Source organism: Narcine bancroftii, chromosome 14 (assembly GCF_036971445.1).
Source record: "Narcine bancroftii isolate sNarBan1 chromosome 14, sNarBan1.hap1, whole genome shotgun sequence".
Lineage (NCBI taxonomy): Eukaryota > Metazoa > Chordata > Chondrichthyes > Torpediniformes > Narcinidae > Narcine > Narcine bancroftii.
In genome coordinates this window covers 3,025,789-3,043,848 of record NC_091482.1, presented here as the reverse complement: position 1 = coordinate 3,043,848, position 18,060 = coordinate 3,025,789, and the positions used below count along the sequence as shown (strand labels likewise).

Genomic DNA, 18,060 nt, shown 5'->3' with positions numbered 1-18,060 from the left:
GAAGAGTTTCATGTTCAGCAAGCAAGGAATGATGAAGAGGGGGAAAGCAGAAAATGAAAATCAGCTTTGAAATCCATAAAATTGACTACAACAGCTTCTATTGGTGTGTGAAGAGGAAAGGATTTAGTGTAAACAACACAAGTTCTTACAGTCTGAACTAGGGGAATTTATCATGGGGTACAAAGAAGTGGCAGTCTAATTAAATGCACATTTTCATTCTGTCTTCACAAAGAAAGATACAAATAGCCTCCCGGAAATGTTCCAGAACATAGGATCTAAATACAAGAGGAACTGAATGAAATCAGTATTAGTAGGGAAATGGTGTGAGGGAAATTGGAGGGACTGAAGGTTGATAAATCCCCGGAGCCTGATAATCTACATCCCTGAGTACTTAAGGAAGTGGCCTGAGAAATAATAGATGCACTTCTGGTCATTTTTCAAAGTCTTATACTTACTGGAACAGTTCCAACCAATTGGAGAAGAGTTAATGAAACCCCACTATTTAATAACAAAAGAGACTGAGGGAAAACAAGAAATTGTAGACCAGTCAACCTGACATCAAAAGTGGGGAAAATGCCAGAAAAGCTGAAAAGGCATTAAGCAAAGCACTTAGAAAGCAGTGACTTGATCAGATAAATCATACTTGATAAATCTACTTGAGGATGTTACCAGCAGCAAAACTAAAAGAGAACCTGTGTATTTGGGCTTGCAGAAGGCTTTACAATGAAAGATTAATACGCAAAATTAAAGCACATGGAATTGGGAGGTAGGATAATGAAAAGGATAGACAGGAAATAAAACTGAGGAATAAAAAGGTCTTTTACTGAATGGACAGCCATGAGCGAAATCCTCAATAATCAATACGAGGATATCAGCTGTTCTAGATAGAGGGTGCTGTCACGACAACAACTTCTCCCCCAGTGTCAGCAAGACCAAGGAATTGGTTATAGACTTCTGGAGAAAGGGTGGTGCAAAATGCCCAGCCCATGTCAAAGGCTGAGAGGTTGAGATAGTAGATAGCCTTATGCTCTGAGGAGTAAACATGTGTCCTGGAGCCTCCATGTTGATGAAATCACAAAGGAAGTTCGCCAGCTGCTATATTTTGTGAGGTGTCTGAGGAAATTCAGGATGTCACCAAAATCTCGCGTAAACTTCTACAGGTGGACCGTGAAGAGCATTCTGGCTGGTTGCATCACTGCCTGGTTTGGAGGCGCCAACTCTCAGGACAAGAATAAACTCCAGAGGGTTGTTAACTCGGCCTGCGCCATCACAGGCACCAGACTTCACTCCATCGACATGAGGCGGTGTCTTAAAAAAGTAGCCTCTATCCTCAAAGTCCCCCACCACCCTGGCCGTGCCCTCTTCACTCTGCTGCCATCAGGAAAAAAGTACAGGAGCCGAAAGACAAGCACTCAGCGGCAAAAGGACAGCTTCTTCCCCACTGCCATCAGATTCCTGAATGATCAATGAACCAATGCCTTACTTTTCATCCACTATTATTGTTTTTTTATAGTAATGTTGTAAGATGTTTCTAATATGAACGTTTGCTCTATGACGCTGCCGCAAAAACTCTGAATGTCATGACAGTAAATCCTGATTCCGATTCTCTAGTCATTTGTCCTGGTCCACCAACGTTGATATAATGGCCAAGAAAGTGCACCAGCTCCTCTACTTGCTCAGAAGCTGGAGCTAATTTGGTATCACCTGCATCCCTTGACAACTTCCACGGATGCACCTCTAAAAGCATCACTGCATGGTATGAGAACTGTTCCACCCCCCAAGAGTGAAAGAAACTGGAGGATTGTGAACAATCCTCAGGCCATCATGCAAACACATTAAAAGAGAAATCCCACCCTGGCCACACTCTCTTCACCCCCACTCCCCCACCTTCCATCCGGAAGAAGATTCTTGAGTTGAAGATCAGGCACCACCAAATTCAAGGACAGTTTCTTTCCTGCTGTTATCAGACTTCTGAATGAAAATTATAAAATGATATCCACCTTGCTCCATACCAAATGATCTTGCTCTGTGACTCTGCACTTTTATACTGTTTTTCTTGTTGTACTATGTATGAGATGGTGACTAATCTATTTGCAAAACAACTTCTATCCCTGCACGTTGGTACATATGACGATATAGCTGAACGACAAACTTAAACGACTACACTATACATTAAGAACATGGATGAGGAAATGAAATATGATATATCAAAGTGTGCAGACAACAAAAAGTGGAATTGTGCGCTATGAGGAGGATCCAGAGAGGTCCAGTGCGATTTGGACAAGTTGAGGGATGATGAGAGTTTATTGTCAAATACATAAATACAATGTACAGATGCACCAAAATGTACAGATGCAGCCACACAGGTACAAGAGAACAAATTTTTAGAAACGGAATGGGTAAATTTCTGGCTGATCTATTTCAATGTGGATAAATTTGAGGTTGCCCACTTAGAAATCAAGATAGAATATCATCTGCAGAATGATAAATTGGAAAAGTGGGAAGTGCAGCAAGATCTAGGTGTCTTTGTACTTGAGTCATTGAAAACAAGCAGCAGGTGGTTAGAAAGGAATATGGTATCGGCTGCATTAAGTCCATCTTCCAGCACTTAGCTCCTAGCCTTCAGGCGATTCAAGAGACCGCTTTTCTTAAATTCTCTCAGTGACTCTGCTTCCACCACCCTCTCAGCCAGTACATTCCAGATTTTTAACCACTCCCTGGGGAAAGAAAATTCCCCTCAAATCTCCTTTCATTCTCAACCCCACCCCATCCTAAGTCTATGCTTCTGTTTTACTCGTTGATGGTTCACAGCATCCATAAGAAATGAAAGGTAACCTTTCCATAGCATGGTCACCAGAACTGCATGAAGTTCTCCAGCTGGTATCTGACTGACGGTTTATGTTTGGATCATAACCTCCCGGCTCTTGTTTGTAATGTCCCAACTAATAAAGGCCAGTGCCCCTATGTCTTCCTCATCACATATTCAACCTATGCTGAGTCTTTCAAGAACCTTTGGATGTACTTCAATATTCTCCAGGACACAACTATTCATGGTGTATGTCCTATCCTCATATTAAACTCATCTGTCATTTTTCAGCCCATTTCACTGACACATCACCCCGTAGCCTAAAACTACCCTTCATGCTATCAACTACTCCACCAATCTTCATATCATCTACACATTCAGAAATTATAACACTTTCATATCTAAAGCATTATTGTAAATTACAATCGATGAGGATCCCAGCCCTGATCCTATAGTTAGTTACACAACTGGTTACAAGCTTCCAATCATAAAAAAAGCAGCCTCTACCGTCACCTTCTCTCTCCTATTACCAAGACCATTTTGGATCTAATATGCTCTAAGTTTTTTGATCAATCTCCAATGTGGGATCTTGTCAAGAGCCTTAGACTGCATCAACCACACTGTTCTCATCAATACACTGTTACCTGCTCAAAAAATGCAACTTAGACAGACAGAACACTTCCCCCACCCCCAAAATTAAAACCATTCTGAATACATTTCATTCCTTTCCAAATGCAGAAAAAATTCTGATTTTTTTTCCAATATCCCACCACTGACATTACACTCACAGGGCTATGACCATGTGAATTATCCTTGCTGAATAATCATTTGTTCAATTACATTCATATAGCCATTTGGTTCAAGGGCCAGAGCAAAAGTTACACCATGAAGAGATACTGTCTGAAAGGGATACATGAGCAGAGGGACCTGGGCTAAGTGTGCATAAGTCCATAATAAGTGTTATACGTTCAGAAGGTGGTTATTAATGCATACACAATGGTGAGCTTTATCAGAGTATTTAACCAGAGAAGCTATGCTGAACCCTTTATATAACCTTGGTCGAACTTCAACAGCTTATTGTGTTCAGTTCTAGTTGCCACATTGTAGGAAAGCTGTGAATGTATTGGAAAGGGTCCAGAAAAGCTTTAGAAGAATGGTTCTTCAGATGCATGGCTACAGTTACAAGGACAGATTACAGAAGCTCAGACTATTTTCTTTGAAGTGAAGGCTAAGGAGAGATTTCCTGCAAGTATGTAAAATGTTCAGAGCTGTGGATAAAATGGAGGGTCAAAGTCACAGGCATAATGGAATTACAATGACACAAGCAAAAACTTTTTAAACTCTGCATGTGGTTGGAATCTGAGATGCATTCCCTGCAGATGTGTTGGAGCCAGGTTCCATGGAGGCCTTCAAGAGAGAACATCATAAACATATGGTGGAGAATATTTTACAAGGGTCCCCAAGATGGGGGCTGGTGGGTGGAAGTGGAGCATTGCCAGAAGAGAACTGACCAGCGGAGGATGGAAAATGGACTCCTCCTATGATAACCATCCTTTTACTATCCACATTAAGTGATAAACAGTTGTCATTGAGGACTGATGCAGTAATTGCTGCAAAGATACTGGACATTATTCTGCATGATGCCCTGCCTTAGGCCACATGCTACTACTAGTATATTGAGAGAAGAAATTCTCTGGCAGGTCACATACAGATCAGAGTTCACAACATGCACAAGCCAACAATCCTCAGAGACACTGCAGCTTGCTCCATCTACATGACAGAATGTGGTGGCATTATCTTCATTTGTAAAGAAAACCTTGATGGCCTACCTTATGCATCAGTGTTCTGCAAAGAGAAAGATATTAATAATATTTTTGCCAATAATCTGGAAAGAACATTGTGAAATATTACTTCAAAATGGTTTCCTTTCACTACCACAGGTAGTACAAACCTTGCCCTGCTCTGAGGATGGAATTAGAGTGGCATCAATTGACAGATAGACACAATATTTAGGAACAAACACTTGAAATTCCCGTCTTAGCTTATAGAGTAAAATCCCCATTATCCAGCATCTAAAGAGATCGTGGATGCCAGAAATGTTAATTTTCTGGTTAATTGAGACTCAATCTTACAACCCCTAACTAATACACCTTGATGAAGAATACACTGTTTTATAGACAAAAGACAAGTGTAAAATTTAAAGTAATTTGAAAAAAAAAAGTATCATGGTCTTTAATTATGTAAAGTTCACTTTTATCACCTAATTCCCATAACTTACAAAATTTAAATTCGAACCCTGGTCGCTGGCGCTGCAATAGAGTTGCACTTAACTACAATGCTTACCGTGTCACCATCAGAAATAAAACCCCTCCCCCCTTTCCCCAGGTTTACTGATAAAGTCTTACTAATATTCCTAATACTAATAAAGATATAGACTCTTACTGGGCTGGGATAGGGAGACACTTCAGGAGTCACCTCAGTGGCATTGGCCAGCTCTTCATCCTGGGTGTCATCATTTTATTCAAACCCAACTTTGAAACTTTATTCAAACAGCTGCTGCAGGCGGGGCACGACTGGGGGCACTCGCTGGCTGAATATTTGCTCTCATTGGGATTGTGTGATGTTTCAGAGAACATTTACTTTTACAATTTTAAACTTTTATTTAAAACTTTATTTATTGTTATTTATCTTATATTTTATTTCATCAATATTTTTGCTGGTTGTTTGAGTTTCTGGTAGATTGAATGCCAGTTAATGGGGATTTTACTGTGTTTGAGAAAACAATGCAAATATGCATGTATGGCGACAAGGTGCATATTGTTCACAGTTGGTCGAGGTGCAGCCTCACAGCTCCAGTGATCCGGGTTCAATCCTGACTTTGCGTGCTGTCCATGAGGAATTTGCACGACCTCCATTTGACCAAGTGGGCATCCATCATCCCAAAATGTGCAGTTTAGTAGGTTATATTCCCCCTAGGGTTGAGTGGTAGAATCAAAAGAGTGCAAGACATCCAGAACTGCTGGAAGACCATCAACTTAGTGAAAGATGCCCTTTGGTCTGCCCGAAACCTGTTGGTCTTTCAGCACGCGGAGATGTCGGTCTAGATGGCACCTTCCAAGCTGAAGGAGTACATTTTGAGGGACACGCTGAACCTCAGTGCAGCCATTGAGAGGGTGCTGTGGCAAAGGACCACAGGCAAAGATTCCATCCATAACTGGGCATTGAGGGGCTGAGACCGAGAGGAAGCCTCTCACAGAACAGAGGAGGGAGTAACGACAAGATACCACAGTGGTGGTAATGGTCTAAAGAGAAATTAATGTAATAATGTACAGTGATGGAGATGTATGGATATGAGACTATGTTATATCTGGTGTGTATCTGCATGTTTTGCACCAAGGATTGGAGGACACTGGTTCGTCGGGTTGTACTTATATAATCGGATGAACGAACTAAGAGTGGGAAGAGACTTTGAACAATTTTCCTTTTGTAAATGATTTATTGTAAATCAAGTCTATTTTTGGTGAAAAAATTTAATCTAGAGGGGTGAAGTTGATGGGAATGTTGGGAGAGTGAAATGGGTTAGGGTAGGATTAGTGTAAAAAAATGTATGTTTGATGATCAGTGCAAACTCAGTGATCAAAAGGGCCTGTTTCTGAACTAAATCTTTCTCTGACTCCAAGATGATGATTTATTTCTTGACTAAATGCCACAGAAACCATTTTACACAAAGTACAATCAATAATGAGGTAATTGAGTACTTCACCTTTATCTCTGAACAGTGCCAGGATACTGATTAAATGTGATGTGTTCTCCGATGTTCATCTGAAGAGACAGTTCAACATCACAACAAAAAAAACCCAGCACCTCTGACAACTCGCCATTAGCACAGTGTTGTACCGGTTTAGATTAGGTCCTTCAAATTTGGACTGGAAATTGATTTTGAGTCGCAAAAGTTGAATTGCCAAAGCTGGTTTGCAGGTGCAGCAGGTTATCCAGAAGGCAGATGGAATGCTGGCCGTCATTGCTAGAGGGATGGAATTTAAGAGCAGGGAAGTTAAGCTGCAACTGTACAAGGTACTGATGAGGCTGCATCTAGAGCACTGTGTGGAGTTCTGGTCTCCTTACTTAGGGAAGGATGTACTAGTGTTGGAGGTAGTGTAGAGGAGGTTCACCAGGTTTATTCCAGAGATGAAGGGGTTAGCCTATAAGGAGAGATTGAGTCGTCTGGGACTGTACTCGCTGTAATTATAGAAACACATAAAATTATGAAATGCAGAGATAAGATAGAGGAAGGTAGGTTGTTTCCATTGGTAGGAGACCAGAACAAAGGGACATAACCTCAAAATTTAGGGTAGTAGATTAAGCAAGGAGATGAGGAGGTACTGCTTTTCCCAGAGGGCAGTGAATTCAACAGATTGAACATTGAAGCAATGGAGGCAACCTCAGTGAATATATTTTAGACAAGGTTGGATAGATTTTTAAATAGTAAGGGAGGTAAGGGATATGGGGAAAAGGCAAGTAGGTGGAGATAAACCCATCAGCTATGATCACATTAAATGGTGGAGCAGACTCAACGGGCCAGATGACCTACCCCTCCTATTTCTTATGAATCTTTTAGCAGAGGGGTAAAAGAGCTACCATCAAAATCAAATGTAACTACAGTTCCTGGATCTGAAATTCTGACTAGAAATGTCAAAAGAGCACACAGTTTCTGAAGAGTCTCATCATACAATCTTCTTTATGAGTCCGATTGGAACATTTTGGCCTGGCATGACAAAAATTCCACAACTAAATAGTACAGTACAACTGGAACATTACAATAGCTGACCTTGCACCTCCCTTAATAAATAGCCATCAAAGCTACAAGCAATGCCATTTTTTTTCAGCACCTGCTTTTGTTCTATTGTAAATCTGCAAGAGCTTTTGTATTTAATCCCAGGAGTCTATACACAGCAGCAAGTGCCAACTCCAGACACTGCATCTCCTTACTTGACACTATGAGGTCAATTATATTTTCAGTTGATAACATTAGCATGTATTTGCTAACCCTACAGGAAGTAGATGCCATTTCGGTGCATTGTGCTTGCGTTCACAGTGTGAGCAGGATCTAAGCCAGGGGTCAGCAATTGTGTGCCGATATCATAATTAGTGGACTTCGTCACCCGCCTATTGACTTACAAAAATACAACGGGGTGTGTTAACAGATAAAATACAAAGGAACCCAAACAAAGTTTGTGTTGGCTTGTTAGGCTCTGCAGGAAGTATCCCCTTATCAGCTGTGAATTAAGAGTTTTCCTTAGTTCATGTTTCTATAAGGGGCCACACGCGGCCTGGGGAGTAGACAACTGCAAAACCAGACTGAACGTCCACTGTAAGATCCGAAACACACCCTGATACAGATTTCAACATTAGATATTTAAACAAGACAGGAAAAAGGGACAAACAAGCAGGAATTTAAATGTTTTTTAAGAGGAGCCTTAAGGCAAATGAAGTTCTTAAATTAGGTAACACTGAAAAAAAACCTGAATGATCTGTTTTTCAATCGCCAGGAGTATTTTTTTTGGATTTACACACAAAGATAAACTGTCATAGTGGATATTAAAGAATCATCAAGAAACTGCCGGGATTGATAACCAATTCCCATACAACCCAAAAAACCAGAAATATACTGAGATTGGAAGAGAGTATCTTTACAGATTACAAGGTAAATCCCATTGAAAATCCCATTAAAATTTGAAGGTTTTACTTTGTTACAAATGATTCAGATTTTACCTGAAGTTGTGAATTTGCAATCTGAATACATTTTCAACTGAGTGAGGCTTAGCCAAGTTTATTGTCACCCGATTGTACAAGTACAACCTGACGAAACAGCATTCTCTAGTCTGGTGTAAAACACAGACAGACATAACACACACAGACGATCAATACATTTGCAGGACAAGAATTCATCTGTACAAACAAACAAACAAATAAATAAATAAATAGATACTGTTTCATGAATGTGAATCGCGGATGGTTAGTGTGAGCAGATCCTTTGGTCGTTCACATCCTTACTGCCAATGGAAAGACGTTGTTCCTCAGCCTGGTGGTGCTGGCTCTGAGACTCCTGTTTCTCTTTCCCGATGATAGCAGCTGAAAGATGCTTTGCGCAGGGTGGAAGAGGTCCTTGATGATTTTACATACCCTTCAGACAACGATCCCAGTAGATCACATCAATTTGGGGGGGGGGGGGCGGCGCGGGGGAGAAAATATCCTCCAGTGATCCTTCCAGTGATCCTCTCTGCCACTCTTATGGTCCTGCAACAACTATACCACGCTGTGATGCAGAGGCCAGGATGCTCTCGATACCAAGCTCCTATACAAGGTTGACCTAATGGTGGCAATAGCCTTGCCCACTTCAGTCTTCTCAGGAAGCGCAACAGCCTTCACTTTGGATTTTGCTACTCTGGCCAGTAGCGAAGTCCAAAAATAACACAATGCAAAGTGGTTTTTAAGTAGAATTCTTTCATGCTTGTACAGACACAGATTTATTCTTTGACATGTTATTTAAGAAAAATTACAGGACCAAATATGAGAAAATATAGTAAACTGCAGCTTAGAAATGCTTCCAAAATTATTTCTTATTGAGCTAATGGAAAGCGACTATTAACTGTTAAGACAGTTACAAATTCCAACAGAAGACCTGGAAATGATGTTGACTGTCAAAGAAATAAAGAACTGATACTCACTGTGAAGTGGTGACCCAGAGGGACTGCTGGAAAGACCAGGCACGGGACTGCAGCGTCCACCTTGCTTGGTTGAAAGCTCTTGTTCAATGTCCTCCAGTCCAGCGCTTTTCTGAAACCGGCTCATGCGATTCACCACACGGGGAGACATGTGTGTTCGCACAGAGGGCTGCCCCCCGTATGGATTTACGGGAAAGACATGCGAGGTCCCCCTCAGTGTGCTAATTACCACCCAGCGACAGTCCTGGCTGAAACAAATGTCCTGCACCTAGAAAATAAGTATAGAAATAGCAGAAATTATTCTGCACTTTGCACTTCCCAAGAGATCTGTCATCTTCTCAATGGGCCAAATTGCTGTTGGTTGATTCCAAGTGAATGATTCAGGTAAGTAATGGTAACAACAGTAAATTGCACCCTGAGAATGTGATTTTACATTGAATTAAAGTAATAGTGAGAATTGTCTGCATAAACTCAGAGGTTAGAAAGAAGGATAGACAGTCGAAGTCCAAAACTCCAGACTCCTCAGGGATTGGGTCAGTCCTGATTTTGGGATTTTCCAGATTCTCAGGCAGTACTTTTAAAATTCAAATTTAATGAGGAATAAAGAGATGGGACAGAATGAAGGAGAAGTTCAAGATACCCGAAAATACCAGATTTTGTTATTATCAGGTTACAGAATTTTTACGAGAACATTTTGGTCTAGAGTTGTTATTACCAGTAGAGATGGAATTAGAATTATTGTTATGTAATGGATACATTAAAAAAATTATCTCAATGATAATATAGGTTAAAACAAAAGAAACCCTGAAAAATAGGGCTTCATAAATGCAGACAAACATGGGAAGTAGATTTGAATAAACAAATAGATGAACGAGATTGGATTGGGATATGTAGAGAGAATGTGAAATATAGAATGGTGCAGCATAATTTTCGTCATCAGTTACATTTAACACCATATAAGTTTTTAAAAAGTGAATCAGATCTTTTCGGATTTATCTTTTAGTTGTGGATAGGAAGTTGGTACATTCTAGCATTCTACTTGGCAGTGTCCTAAAGTTAAACCTTTTTGGTTACAAATAGGTAATTTATTGGAACGAATAATGGGGACTAAAGTTACCACAGGATCCAATGTTATTTTTATTGAGTGATATTAAGGGTGTTGAACCAAAGTTGAAATTGAATATCAAAAAAGTTTGTTCAAATTGCTTTAGTGGTAGCAAGAAAATGTATTGCCACAACTTGTAAGTCTGATACAGATTTGGGTATAGAAAGATGGCATGCTGAAGTTTGGAGTTGTATACCACTTGAGAAAATTACATAATTTAAGAGATAAATACTATATATTTTGGAAGATATGGATATTTACAAAATATGGGTGTAAATATTTAAATGAGGCTCTGACATTCCTTTTCTCCTGAAGGTCTCAGTATAAGAAAAAACTTTAAAGTAATAGACACCCCTGATGATAGTCTCTTGTTGCCTTTTCTTTTTTCTCTTGTAGGGGGAAAGAGGGAAGGAGGAGTGGTATATAGGGGGTTTTCTAATCTCTTTTTTTCTTTTTAAATGCCACATGTATTGATTTATATTATTTTTAATCATGTGTATTTTTTTCTGGTTCTAAATTAATAAATAATTTTTTTTTTAAAGATATGGAACAGCTAAGTTTTGACAGTTTATTCATTAACAAAATGCTATTATTGAAATGAGCAATTTTAAAGAAAAATAAAGTCAACCAGTGTGGACGGTGGTGCTCACGCATGCATGCAAACATGCAAAAAAAAGCCCGTTAAATTTAAAAAGTTTTGAGTTTTTGAAAAGTCAGGATTCTCAGGTGACCTGGATTTCTGGCATCCAGATTTTTCGATGAATACTCATTTCTAAAGGGGAAGTGCCCACAGTGAGCAGCTATTAAGAGATAGGATGAGTGCAGGAAACTGTCTCCCAAGATCTTCGGTATATACAGTTATCTCCTTCAAACATGGAGCTTTTGTGTACTGTGCTTGTGGAGTTTGGAGAGTCATATGACCTATCCATCTGGAACCTGGTGGGAACGTGGACTGTGGAAGGTCATATGACCTCTCTATCTGGAATCTAGTCGGAAGTCACCTCACCTGCCAATCAAGGTCACGCCCTGCTCACAAGTTAGCATACACCTGATCTTTGGCTCCTTTAATTACCTCATCTATACCTGGGCCGGACTCTCTAGCTGTTGGCACTTTAAAGACCACCACCTCTAAACCTCTTTTACTTCTGGGATGAGCCCTAGCTGCATTCCAGATTGAAAAATGTGAGTGACACTGGAGTCATTGGTAAAATGTGCACAGACAAAGGGTTGGGAGCTGTGTATTGTGTGTTTAGAAATCACTGTCCCTAGATAAGAGTAATTAAGAGCAGAATATCAGGCGGTGACAGATATTGTACATTGTAACCTGATTAGAAAGCTTTCAATCTCCGAGCGGCTGCGAGTGTGTCCAATAATCCAATGAATATAATCCAATGAGAGAGTGTGTGTGACTTTGTGTGTGAGTGTGCACCTGTGCCTTTTATTCCTGTTGCAACTCCCCTATGCGTGTAAATAAAATCACTGTTCAGCCAGCCTGTGTTCAGCCTCGTTTCTCTGAGGAGTTGTCGAAGTTGTTACTTCACACACAACAGCAGCACAATGCGCAGATTAATGACTTCTCTCAGGAACCACAACAATAAATAAAGTAAAATGTGTTGAAATGACATGCTCCAGAAGAGGTGACACCACTAGTGGCCAATTAAATGGTAAAGGAACTGTATTAAAGAACTAAAAACCATTTATTGCTGAAATGTCATGACACACCTGTATCTTAATTACCTTAATCGTTTTTTTCATTGCCAGAGATCACAGAGTACTAGAAGACTGAAAACTCTGGAAACACTCAAGAGTGTGAAATCACTCACCAACAGGCTTCTTCCCTGCAGCATCGGGCTTCTGAATGAACCCCACAACACAGTGCTCTCATGCAGCCTTTGCTTTGCACTAATTGATCTTTTTGTTAGTGTAACTCCACACTGTAATTGTGGTCTTAAACTTCTATTATATATGGCTATATATAGTGAAACTCCTGCTATCCGAAATGTAAGCAACTGGCAAAAAAAAAATTTAAAAAAAAAAAAATCGCAGAAAATAAAGAAGTAAAAGATATGGAAGTTTAAAATTGGCGTGCCTTGTTGTTAGTTCCCGATTCATGCAACATGCAATCTCAAGCAACTGGAAAATACTCTTCTTCAGCATCTACCAATCCTATACCAGGGGTTCAGCCTGTAAATGTTAGAAGTGACCTGTTAAAGTGTTTGCAGAATTACCCTTCTCACTTCACCAAGCATAACGTAACAAATAAATTTTAACATACAACTACAGCTGATTGGATGTGTGATTACAGTTCAACATGCTGTCAACTGTATAAGAGCCAGTCATCAGGCTTTTACAATAGGTAGCCAATAGTGTGTACCCTTGTCTGACCATACAACCTCAACCCAGTTGTGTGAAGTTATTCAATAAATCTTAAATAGAAATAGGGTCCCATCTCACTAATGATAAAATCTTTTTCTTCTTAGTCACTAGAAATACTGATCAAAGCAAATCTCGAACAATTTCCTCCTTGTCCCTTTTAAGTGTAATATTTTACATGATCTTTAATTGCAATCCTAACTGTACTATTTAAATGGTTGTATGAATGTTAGAGATAATCTATCCATCTGTTTGTAGAAGTAGAAGAGGAGGAAAAAAATACTGGAGAAACTCAGCAGGTCAGTGTGGCAAAGAAAAAGGCATGAGCCCTTCATCAAGGTATGACAAAATGTAGGCAGGTGCCTGAACTAAATGGTACTGGGGAAGGGGGTAGAGGCAGGGGAAGGAGCTACATAAAGAACAATGTTTGACCTTCCGAGTTTTTCCAACATTGGTGCCTGCAGACTTTTAATGTTTTACTCCTGTTTCCAGAAGACACCTTCTCATTGCACCAGGTATTCTGTGACAAGTGAACTTAATATACCCACAGTTCTTCCCATGGACAGTGAGAATGCTGAACAACCAAAGGAACTGCTCAAGCTAACCATTCAAGGCTTTCATATTTTCAAAGTAATATTTATTTGTCGTAAAACACAGGATTCTGACGACACCGTAGTTAAGTGAAAAAATACACAAGTGCTGGAGAAACTCAGCAGGTCAAACAGTGCCTTTATGAAGCACTGTTTGCCCATGTGTGTTATGTCGGGCTGCGTGTCTTTGTATTTTGTATCGAGGACTGAGAACCCTATTTCATCGGGTTCTATAAGTGCAATCAAATGACAATAATACATCACCAACATTTTGGGCTTGAGCCCTTCATCAAAGTGTGGGTGAACATGAGAGATGTCCAAACAAAAGGGGGAGGGAGTATTGGCTAGGTGGAGAGAGAAAAGAAGTAGGAACTGGAATAACTAATTAAGGGGGGATCGAGGGAGAAAGGCAAGCTAATTAGTGGAATGCAGTGAACTCAATATTCATGCCCTGGGGTTGGGGAGTGCCCAGACGAAAAATGAGGTATGGTTGCTCCAGTCTGCGGGTGGTCAGGGTGGGGTCGTGCGAAAGGCCATGGACAGACACGAGCTTGAGAGTGTGGCTCAGAATGAAATGGTTGGCTACGGGGAGGTCACTTATGTTGCGGACGGAGAGGAGGTGCTGGGTGAAGCGATCTCCTAATCTGCGACCAGTCTCTCTGATGTAGAGGCGGCCACAGAGGGGGCACCAAATGCAGTAAACACTGTAACTGTGCTATTTAAATGGTTGCAGATTAGGCGATTGTTCACCCAGCACCTCCTCGCCATCTGCAACAAAAGCGGCCCCTCCCTGTAGCCAACCATTTCAATTCTGAGTCACACTCTCAAACTCACGTGTCCGTCCATGACCTTTCACGCATCCCCACCCTGACCACCTGCAGATTGGAGGGACAATGCCCCCTCATTTTTCTTTGGGCATCCTCCAACTCCAGGGCATGAACATTGAGTTCACTGCATTCAACTAATCCCCCACCCCCCCAACTAGTTATTCCAGTTCCTACTTCCTCTCTCTCTCCACCCAGTCTAGGCTCCTTCTTCCCTACCCCCCCCCCACACACTGAGGGGTTCCCCCTCCACCTATCATCTCCCATCCTCACCACCCCCTCCCCACTTCCCCTGTTTGTTCAGATATCTCTCATGTTTCCCCACATCTTGATGAAGGGCTCAAGCCCGAAACATTGGTGATGTATCTTCACCTTTGCTACATAAAGGCCCTGTTTGACTTCCTGCTTGTGTGTTATGACTGATGTGTATCTTTGTGTTTTGTATCGAGGTCTGCGAGCGCTGTTTCATCAGGTTCTACTTGTGCAATCAAATGACATTAAACTTGACTTAATATACAGGGTCCTAATTCTGGTACCTGCAACTTCTCCCCATTATCAACATACGCCATTCTCAGGTAAAGGAGGAACATTTTGAAAAGAACTTTGCCAAACTCAGCATTAAGGAAGAGGTTTGGCCTTTAAAGACATGCACAAAAGTTCCATTTTGTTTTTTTGTGCCACATTTGGCCCTGCAGCAGTCTGATTTACTGCACTGAAAATCAAATGCAACAGAGGGAAATTCGTCTGGTATTAGTTACAGTCCACTGTCTGCAGAACCTTTCACATGACTCCGCTAAACTAGCACAGGAATTGCCCTTAATTCAGATCAGCCTTAAGTCTACAATCAATCTGAAATTAAATTCCCTGTTCTGGGGGTGGGATGGATGGGAGAGGTATGGCGTGGAGGGGACAGAAATGCTCAGTATAAACAGTCTTCAACTGCAAAGAGTGAGACAGACAGGGATTAGATTAACAGTGACATGTCACTGCACTGAATGACTTGATCAAAGAGTCAGTCACTCAGCTACGAGCCACAGCCAAGCACTCACTTCAGTCTGGATTTCAATACACTCCCTACTTAACTAACAGACAGCCCTGATAAAAATCTTTACAAAAATTCCAGTCATGCACATTGAACAAAAAATATCTGTATTCACTGTCATGTGCATTTAAATCTCGCCCACAAGCTATTCAGGGAGAGAAAGAAGTTTTAATCAGTTACCTTAGACAGATACTAGGTTTCGTGATTGACACATCGCAATGAATGCCACATTCAACACATCAGAAGAGAGGTATGGGGTAAAACCTCTACCTTCACTCTTTTGAGTCACACTGTCAAGATCTAACCAGCTCAACACTAAGTGACAAGGTTCTCAATGGTAACGAATCAGATTAGACCAATACTTCTATACATTAATGGAACCTTGGTGGAGAGCATTGAAGGAGAGAAGGATTACAAAGTGTAAATCACTCCCCAATGTTATTTCTGTGCCAGACTTTGATAAAAGATTGTGATTTTTTTTGTTTCCATCTTATCAGGACATCCTCACAACTCCAAGCAAAAGAACATACATAACTCAGACGCTTCATGTGCTCAGTCATCTGAACAAGACATCTTATTTAGACTTAGTGGTGCAAAAAGTAATTCCAAACAAGGTTAAATATTTGTTCCTTAAGTATATAATGAAAGAGTCCCAATATAATATACACAAACTGTCATATAAGAGTTAAAACACAGGATACTGTTGACACTGTGGTTAAGTGAAAAAACACACAAATGCTGGAGAAACTCAAACAGTGCTTTTATGTCGCAAATGTGAAGATACAGAACCAACGTTTTTGGGCTTGAGCCCTTCATCAAGGTGTGGGGGAACATGAGAGATGTCCGAACAAAAGGGGGAAGGGGGGAGGGGGTTGGTGAAGGTGGGAAATGATAGAGTGGGGGGGGGGGGGAACACCACAGAGTGCGGGGAGGGGGAGTATAGACTAGGTGGAGAGAGAAAGTAGGAATTGGAATAACTAGATAAAGGGGGAAGGAAAGGGGGAAAAAGCAAGCTGATTAGTGGAATGCAGTGAACTCAATATTTATGCCCTGCGGTTGGAGAGTACCCAGATAAAAAATTAGGTGTTGTCCCTCCAGTCTGTGGGTGGTCAGGGTGGGGTAGTGCGAAAGGCCATGGAAAGACGCGAGCTTGAGAGTGTGGCTCAGAATGAAATAGTTGGCTACGGGGAGGTCACTTATGTTGTGGACAGAAAGGAAGTGCTGGGTGAAGCGATCTCCTAATCTGCGACCAATCTCTCCAATGTAGAGAAGGCCACGGAGTGATCATACACAGAATGTGTAGATAGAGCATATCTCAATTAAATATACGACAAAGAAATATATGACAAAAAAATCCCCCTGAACAACTCATGAGCTGTGGTTTCCAGATAGAAGGATGCCATTATAATAGTGTCAGCTCTGGTCCAGCAGCATTCTTGTCTAATCCAATTCCAACAAATAATGGTCAAAATTCTCAGCTGAATAAGTGTTGTGAGGTTCAATATGCCATCTTTTCCATGAACTGAGAACCAATCTTTTCTCTCATGCCTGTCTTCTGGAGTGAAGTTTTCCCCATGTTCTGACCAATATTTACCCCTCAATCAAGATTAGCAAAAGATGTAAAATGATCACTTTCACATACCGGTAATTCTTTGTCCAACTTGCTATTGCAAACTTTTTGTCGAATTTCTCCTATCACAATAGTCGCTTGACTTCAGTTCCGATGAGCCTGAAATGTTAAATTTCTCTCTCTCGGAATTCTGCCTGACTTGTTGAGGTCCATCCCAGCATTCTCGGTTTTATTTTACCTTTCCAACATCTGCAGTTTTTGCTTATTAATTCCTGTCAGTTTCTCATAAAATATGGAATAGTAAACAAAAAATAGGTCCTTTGTTCTCGAAAATCTGTGCTGACCATTATGTCAATGTGTTCAAACCCATCTTCCGACAAACTGTCTATACACCTCCATTCCTTGTCTGTCTGAATACCTCATAAAAGACAGGCCCATATCAGCTTCTACCACCTTTCCTGGGAGTAAGTTGCAGGAATAACTGCTCTTTGTCACTCCTCTTTCAAATTTTTCCTCTCTCACCCTAAAACTATGTTTCCCCATTTCTACCTTGGGAAAAAGACTCTATGCTGTGTTCGATGCACATAATTTTATATATTTCAGGTTGCCCCTCAGCCTCCGATGCTACAGAAAAAAAAAACCAAGGTTTGTCCAACCTCTGCTTATTGCTAAGACTCTCTAATCCAGACAATATACTGGTGAACCTCTTCTGCACACTCTCCAAAGCCTCCAAATCCTTCCTGTAATGTGGCAGCTATACCATTGCAAAATAACTTCCAAACTTTTATACTCAGTTCCCCAACTGATGAAACCAAGTATATTGCGTGGCTTCTTCCCTTCTCGATCCACTGGTGCACTGTGGAAAGTATACCAATTGCTTGTGTCACAGCCTGGTTTAGTAATGTGATGCCCAGGAAAGCAGAGGCTGCTCTGTTTGCTACCTTCTGCAAAGTCTTTTACAGGCTCTGATTTCCCATCCAATGAAGACATCCATGTGAGGGACTGTCTCAAGAAGGCATCACCCT

At 40.8% G+C, this 18,060-nt stretch overlaps 1 protein-coding gene across 9 annotated transcripts in view; it reads right to left on the bottom strand.

Annotated features, from left to right (window-relative positions):
• bcas3 (BCAS3 microtubule associated cell migration factor) overlaps positions 1–18,060 on the bottom strand; it is a 728,081-nt gene that overhangs the window by 460,037 nt on the left and 249,984 nt on the right. For all 9 annotated transcript variants that reach the window (XM_069911282.1, XM_069911281.1, XM_069911285.1 and 6 more), the window contains exon 15: positions 9,535–9,799. In XM_069911282.1, the coding sequence (XP_069767383.1) occupies positions 9,535–9,799 (265 nt within the window). The remainder of the gene's footprint in view (positions 1–9,534; positions 9,800–18,060) is intronic.